The 7,031-nt window shown below is 46.0% G+C and overlaps 1 protein-coding gene across 2 annotated transcripts; it reads left to right on the top strand.

Annotated features, from left to right (window-relative positions):
- The first annotated feature begins 281 nt into the window (after positions 1-281).
- Positions 282-6,767, top strand: ACS (acetyl-CoA synthetase). 2 transcript variants are annotated; one of them, XM_078590990.1, is made up of 17 exons: positions 282-884; positions 1,338-1,740; positions 1,848-2,003; positions 2,116-2,238; positions 2,332-2,500; positions 2,617-2,699; positions 2,794-2,895; positions 2,978-3,066; positions 3,134-3,224; positions 3,305-3,418; positions 4,201-4,277; positions 4,773-4,851; positions 4,931-4,999; positions 5,161-5,336; positions 5,416-5,472; positions 5,559-5,748; positions 6,331-6,767. In XM_078590990.1, exons 1-17 carry the CDS (start codon positions 868-870, stop codon positions 6,514-6,516), a joined length of 2,181 nt encoding a protein of 726 aa, XP_078447116.1. In that variant the 5' UTR covers positions 282-867; the 3' UTR covers positions 6,517-6,767. The 2 variants fall into 2 exon arrangements, with proteins under 2 accessions (XP_078447116.1, XP_078447115.1); XM_078590989.1 differs by having other exon boundaries at positions 282-1,740.
- The last annotated feature ends 264 nt before the right edge of the window (positions 6,768-7,031 follow it).

The following is a 7,031-nucleotide window of genomic DNA, read 5'->3' as shown; positions in this document are numbered from 1 at the left end:
TACATCATAAAAACAAAAAAAGGTGAAGTTTATTATTTTCCAGTTGTCATGGGCTCACCACTCTAATCCAAATCCCTTCGAAGCAGGCCATCCAACTCGCCAGCAGGGACGCCACCGTGTCCGTGCCGGCCCCACGTCAGCATCCACGTAGCTGAAGCGCCACTAAAGCTAGGATGTGCTGGGCGGTTTCAAGGTCTCAGACCGTCCACGTGGTGCGCTCCCATTGGTTGATCTTCACTAGAAGAAGCCCCCTCTCTCTATCTCTCTTTTTCTTCTGTGGTCTGAGCTTGCCCACTGCTTCTCTTCAGTTCGAGATCGCCGCCACCGCGCCGCCGCTGCTCCGCCGCTGCTCCGCCGCTGCTCCGCCGCTGTTTCTCTACGGCGGTGGCGGATTCCGCTCATACGTCGTCGTCTTTCTTCGAGAAGATTAGCGCAATTTCCTGTACCGACGGCTGTACGATCGCTGTTGATTCGTTGATCCAAAGATCGAGCGGCCATTCGTCGATCCGAGGTCGGTATCGTGCGGTAGACGCAATAGAGAAGAGCGAAGAAGAACCTGGACTGTTGATCTATCCAGATTCCTTCTCCAGATCTCTGTCAACGTCGCCCGAGGTCAACGGCGGCTACTCTCAGCCCTCGGGGTTCGGATCATCACCCTAATTCTGATCCGATCTGGTCTGATCTGATCGGAGGTCCTCTGATTCTTTATTTAGTGCCTTCTCAGCTACTCTAGGTTTTCCCCTGATCAGTTTCCCTCTGAATCGATCTTTCTTCAAGTACTTCTTCTTCTTCTTCCTCTCCGAATCGACCTTCCTTCCTTGCCGACCCCACCGCCTCAGTAGTGGCAGCGGAAACTCCGGCGTCGTTATGATACGGTCCCTCAGGTGAAACTCTTAAAAACTTCCAATCTCGCTGATTTTTTCGTTTAACATCTTTTACATCATTCGAAATCCCGCGCGAGTATTCTTCGATCGATCGAGCATAGCTGGATCTTTCAATTCTGATCGTGATATAATCAGTGATTATAGCGAAATCCTAAGCCTGTCAGTCTGCAAAGATCAAAACTCCGGGGAATTAAATTATTCCGCGGATTCGTCTGCCGACAGTTCTCTCTAGATCGATCGATTTCAACCGTGATATAACCGCCGATTACGTCCATCTTAACTCCTTTATTAGCCAGGGATGGCTTCCCTGACCTGTCAGTCTACAAATATCTGCGGCTTCTTAACTCCTCCCCAGCCGTTTCGGCGATCGCAACTACTACTACAACTCAGCAAACCCATCATCCCCACTTGCACCTCTTCTCCGTTGTTTGATTCCTCTCGGCGTGCCCGCAGAAGAAAGTTGACTGCAACGATGGATCTGCCATCGCCGTCGAGCGGCGGCGCCGCCCCTCGCTTCGGCGAGAAAGATCTCTTGACCTCCGGCCACCTCCGCCATGTTGATTCCTTCCGACAGCTTCCCTCCGGCGCGGGGCAGATCTCCCAGCTCAACGCCGTCGTTCTCGGCGAGTCTCTGGCGCGTGAAGAGCACGACTTGATCTTCCCAAGCCTGGAGTTCTCCGGCCAGGCCCTTCTCTCCTCGCCGGAGCAGTACGGTAGAATGTACCGCCGCTCCATCGACGACCCGTCGGGCTTCTGGTCGGACATCGCCAAGGAGTTCTACTGGGAGAAGGGTTGGGGCGACGGCCCCGTCGTGACGGAGAATCTCGACGTTTCCAAGGGCCCCGTGAAGATCGAGGTTTGGGTTTTGAAAATTTGATCTTGATTACCCTTTTTTCTCAAATTTTTGATGTAATTCAAGCGGAGATTTCCATTTGATTCATTGATCTGGCCCTTGTTTCGCAGTGGTTTAAAGGCGCGACGACGAACATCTGCTACAACGCCGTCGACAGGGCCATCGCCGCCGGAGATGGCGGCAAGATCGCGTTTTTGTGGGAGGGCAACGAACCTGGGGATGAAGCGAAGCTCACTTATAACGAGCTGCTGGAGAAGGTCTGCCAGGTAAGTTCACTCTTCTTCTTCTTCTTCTTCTTCCTCGTTTATTGAAACATCGAGGCTTTTCTCTTTGAATCTCTCTCCATCTCTCTGTCTCTTGCTTTGATATGATGGGCAGCTGGCGAATTATCTGAAAGATGTGGGAGTGAAAAAGGGCGATGCAGTGATCATCTATCTGCCGATGGTCATGGAGCTTCCCATCGCCATGCTTGCCTGCGCCCGCATCGGCGCAGTTCACTCTGTACGTTGGCAGAAGAATATCTAACACGCGAATTTCTCTTCCTTTTTTTTTCTCAATTTAGTGAGCCTTGTTGTTCTTGTTCTTTTCTTGCAGGTGGTGTTTGCGGGGTTCTCCGCTGAGGCGCTCTCGCAGAGAATCGCAGACTGCAAGCCGAAGGTTGTCATCACTTGCAATGCAGTCCGACGTGGCTCGAAGGTTATCCATCTCAAGGACATATCCGACGCTGCCCTCGTTCAGTGCGATAGAAATGACGTCTCAGTGGGTGAGGAAATAGTTTCGCTCTAATTTTGTTTGAATAATTCGATATTTTTTTGAATTTGTCTCTTCATACCTCGTTGACCAACTTATTATTATCTCATTGTTCTCCCATCTGAGCAGGGGTGTGCTTGACGTATGAGAACAAGGCGGCCATGAAGAGGGAAGATACAAAGTGGGCGGAGGACAGGGACGTCTGGTGGCAGGTGAAAGCCCCATTTCTCTTGAAGTGAAGAACCATTTTTAGCAAAAATAATCGTTCTTTTCTAACTTTAAATTTTGAAAAATCTTGGTTTCCAGGAGGTGATCCCCAAATACCCCACAACTTGTGCGGTGGAATGGGTGGACGCTGAAGATCCCCTGTTTCTATTATACACCAGCGGGAGCACCGGAAAGCCAAAGGTGAGATTCATTTAATTTGAAGCCTCAAGTTAAATGCTTTTTATTAAAGCATAAGAGTAAGTAAAAGGTAAATTTTTTCCAGGGAGTTTTGCATACTACGGGGGGTTATATGGTCTATAGTGCCACCACCTTTAAATATGCTTTTGACTACAAACCCACTGACATATACTGGTATGACTTCTTTGATTTTAATATTTCAGTGAAACAAGGTAATTTCATTTTTTGTGCTGAAAACTAGGTGCACCGCCGACTGCGGTTGGATCACTGGACACAGTTATGTGACATATGGCCCTCTCCTGAATGGATCAACAGTTGTAATCTTTGAAGGGGTAATTTTTTTCTCTGCGAACTGATATATTTTGATCGTGAAGATGTGAAGTTAGCTGATATGTATTATGTTTCGTTATAGGCGCCGAACTATCCAGATGCCGGTCGGTGCTGGGACATTGTAGACAAGTACAATGTAACTCTTTTCTACACTGCTCCAACTCTCGTGAGATCCCTCATGCGTGAGAAACTTGAGGTAAGACACTTCCCTTTGCTTATTATATCGCTTAATTTCACAGATGGTGGTAAAATCGTACTGTTTATTTAAGGAAGAACAATTGGCACTTGGATTTGTCAGTCCCCTTGATCAGGTCAGCCAGATCAAGATGTGGATCTACTAAGTTGCTCGATCAAACAGCCTTGATAAATGGATAAATTGCCCTAGTCCATGATCAACACAGCCGAATGGTGATGAGACTGAGTCTGCCACTATGATCGAGAGCACTGTTCAACAGATCAGTTGGACCAGCCCATTTAGTGGAATGGGCTGATGTGTCGCCAATCCAAGAGTTAAAGTCCTACAGCCTAAAACCCGAACCTTAAATCCTAATTCTCAAATCATGCTAATCATGAATTTTTTTTAATTATATTTTTTTATGCTAATCATGAATTAGATCAACTCTTTATCTGATCATAGATTGAGCCCGTGGGCCAATTGATGATCATATCAAATGTGGATTAGCTAGATCACTGATTAGTTAGGATCATGATTGGGTCTTCCGTTGGATCTCGTCGCGATCTTCAATTGGCATCCAAATATTTCCAAGATGTCATTGGCTTTTGGATCTATTTCGTAACCTGAACACTTACAGGACATCTGAATCCCTTCTGCTGGGAAGTCATTCTTAAAATTCTGTTGCTGGCATCATCTTTTCCCGGGGAACTCAAAAGGGGGGAGGAAAAAAATCAAAATCTCAACCCCCCCTTCTCCCCGAAAAAAATTCAAACGAAACCAACGAAATACAAATACATTTGCAGTATGTGCGTCGGTCTTCTCGGAAGTCCCTCAGAGTGCTGGGCAGCGTTGGTGAGCCAATCAACCCGAGCGCCTGGAGGTAACAAACAACCGTGGCTCCTTTTCCTTCTATGATTTTTACTTTTAATGCTGATCACGATGGTGATGGTAAAAATGATGCTGAGGATGATGGTGATGATGATGGCGTTCTGGTTGTAATGGTGATGATGATGATATTTGTAGCCGTGATTATAGTGGAGGTGGCGGTGGTGATGGTGATGACGATGATGTTGGTGGTGGCAGTGGTGATGATGTTTATGGTAATGATCATTATATGTGACAAGGATGATGATGATGATGCCATGGGTGATGATGATGATGATGATGATGATGATGATTATGATGACGGTGTTGGTATCGGTGATCATAATGGAGGTGATGATGATGATGATTCGGGGTAAAATGATGATGATGGCTTTGTGGGTGATCACAGTGGAGGTAGTGGTGTTCATGATGACGATGACAAGGACAATGATTTTAGTGGTAATGATGTTTTTGTTAATTATCATAATATGTGATGATGCCACTTGGGTAGGTGGTTCTTTAATGTCGTTGGGGACTCCCGATGCCCCATTTCAGATACCTGGTGGCAGACAGAGACTGGCGGCTTCATGGTAATTTGTTGATGTACTATAACATCCAAGAAACCATGGTCTTTCTTCCTAACCCATGCTCTATTTCATATCTTGCTAGATCACGCCATTGCCCGGTGCGTGGCCACAGAAACCTGGCTCTGCCACCTTCCCCTTCTTTGGCGTTCAGGTATGTGCCTGTGTCTTTAACCTTTACCAAATTTTTATTTAAGTTATTGCGATTTTTGCATGAATGGTGCCAAGGCCAAAGGGACCTTGTTACCCCTGATATGACATCTTATCAGGCTATTGATTGAGCCCATCACCTACATTTATTGATTGGTGGTACAGCCTGTGATTGTGGACGAGAAGGGGAATGAGATCGAGGGGGAATGCAGCGGGTACCTGTGCATAAAAAACTCATGGCCCGGCGCCTTCCGCACGCTCTTCGGCGACCACGACCGCTACGAGACAACCTACTTCAAGCCCTTTCCTGGCTTCTACTTCACCGGGGATGGCTGCAGCAGGTCCTTCATCTCTCTCTTCCCACCCACAACTCTCTAACAGTACACATACTTATCTATCTTTGTCTTGATTCTTTGCCAGAGACGGGGATGGATACTTCTGGCTAACGGGGAGGGTGGATGACGTGATTAATGTCAGGTATGCAAAGCGCTGGACATGGTATATAATAATGATGCATGGTAATTGTGGGGCATAACCGTGCTTTGGGGCGTATGGGGTTTCAGTGGGCATCGGATTGGGACGGCAGAGGTGGAGTCAGCGCTGGTGGCCCACCCGCAGTGCTCAGAGGCGGCAGTGGTGGCGGTGGAGCATGAGGTGAAGGGACAGGGCATCTACGCCTTCGTGACCCTTGTTGAAGGCGTGCCCTATTCCCCTGAGCTCCGCCAGAACCTCATCCTCACCGTACGCAAGCAGGTAAGAAAGATACCTTCCCTTTTTCCTCTTCCCCTTTTTCATCATCATCTTCCTCTTCATGATCATCACATTCATAAGCATCAATATCTTCTAGTTTTGTCATCATCACCATCATTTTCTTCTTGTTTTATCATCAACGTCAGCATTATTCATTCCAGTTTTATCATCACCATCAGTGTTATTTTATTCTAGTTTTATCATCACCATCACCATCGCCATCACAATCATTTTCTTCAAGTTTTATCATCACCATCAGTGTTATTTTATTCTAGTTTTATCATCACCATCACCATCGCCATCACAATCATTTTCTTCAAGTTTTATCATCACCATCAGTGTTATTTTATTCTAGTTTTATCATCACCATCACCATCGCCATCACAATCATTTTCTTCAATTTTTGTCATCACCATTGCCAAAAACATCACAATCATTTTCTTCAAGTTTTATCATCACCATCAAAATAATTTTATCATCATGATCTCCATCATTTTCCTCAATTCTTATCATCACCATCACAATCATTCTCTCCTAGTATCATCATCGTCGTCAGCATAATCATCATAATCCAATCTTTGGCAGATTGGGGCATTTGCAGCACCGGATAAGATACACTGGGCACCCGGACTGCCAAAGACCCGGAGTGGGAAGATCATGCGAAGGATATTGCGGAAGATCGCGTCCCGACAGCTGGACGAGCTTGGAGACACCTCCACCCTTGCTGACCCCGCTGTTGTTGACCAGCTCATCGCCCTCGCTGATGCTTAACCACCCTCCAATACCCCTTCTAATCAGTCTCCTCTCTTCCTCTCCTTTCCTCTTCCCCCCACCAAACCCTCTAATAACTTGTCCATATTGCTCTGCTATCCGAGCCAACTCCTCTTCACCCTTCTCGCCCAAATAAAATGTAAGGAAGCAGCAGAGTATGCTGAGTCTCTCTCCTCAAAGGCATGGTTTTATCTTCATTGATGAATCTTTGGCCCTTTTATATAGTCAGTGGACTCAAAGGTGAAAACTAATCAGTGAGAACTGGATCAAGACCCTCTACTTCAAGAAGTGGAGCTATGTTTAATTGCTTCTAGGTACGTACCTTATTTTACAGTAATGTAATCATATTGTCTGATAACTTAATGTAACATGCTCATAGAGGAAGGTTACATACATTTTATTATCAAAAAGTATAATTAAATAATAATAATGTGTTACTTCCATTTTGTTTTAGAGCCGCAGCTTTTAAACCTACATTAGTGATGTATTAATGCCTTGTTGTTTGACAAGGCTTA

The sequence above is a fragment of the Wolffia australiana genome, chromosome 20 (genome assembly GCF_029677425.1).
Source record: "Wolffia australiana isolate 7733 chromosome 20, ASM2967742v1".
In the NCBI taxonomy this organism is placed as follows: Eukaryota; Viridiplantae; Streptophyta; class Magnoliopsida; order Alismatales; family Araceae; genus Wolffia; species Wolffia australiana.
Note: the sequence above shows the minus strand (reverse complement) of the source record. Positions and strands in the feature narration are given on the sequence as shown.

Excerpts from the sequence above, each read along its gene's own strand:
- ACS (XM_078590989.1), top strand. The coding sequence starts at position 1,183 with ATGGCTTCCCTGACCTGTCAGTCTACAAATATCTGCGGCTTCTTAACT. Across the intron at positions 2,700-2,793 it reads ACAGGGACGTCTGGTGGCAG|GAGGTGATCCCCAAATACCC; the intron begins GTGAAAGCCCCA and ends CTTGGTTTCCAG. Across the intron at positions 5,473-5,558 it reads GATGACGTGATTAATGTCAG|TGGGCATCGGATTGGGACGG; the intron begins GTATGCAAAGCG and ends ATGGGGTTTCAG.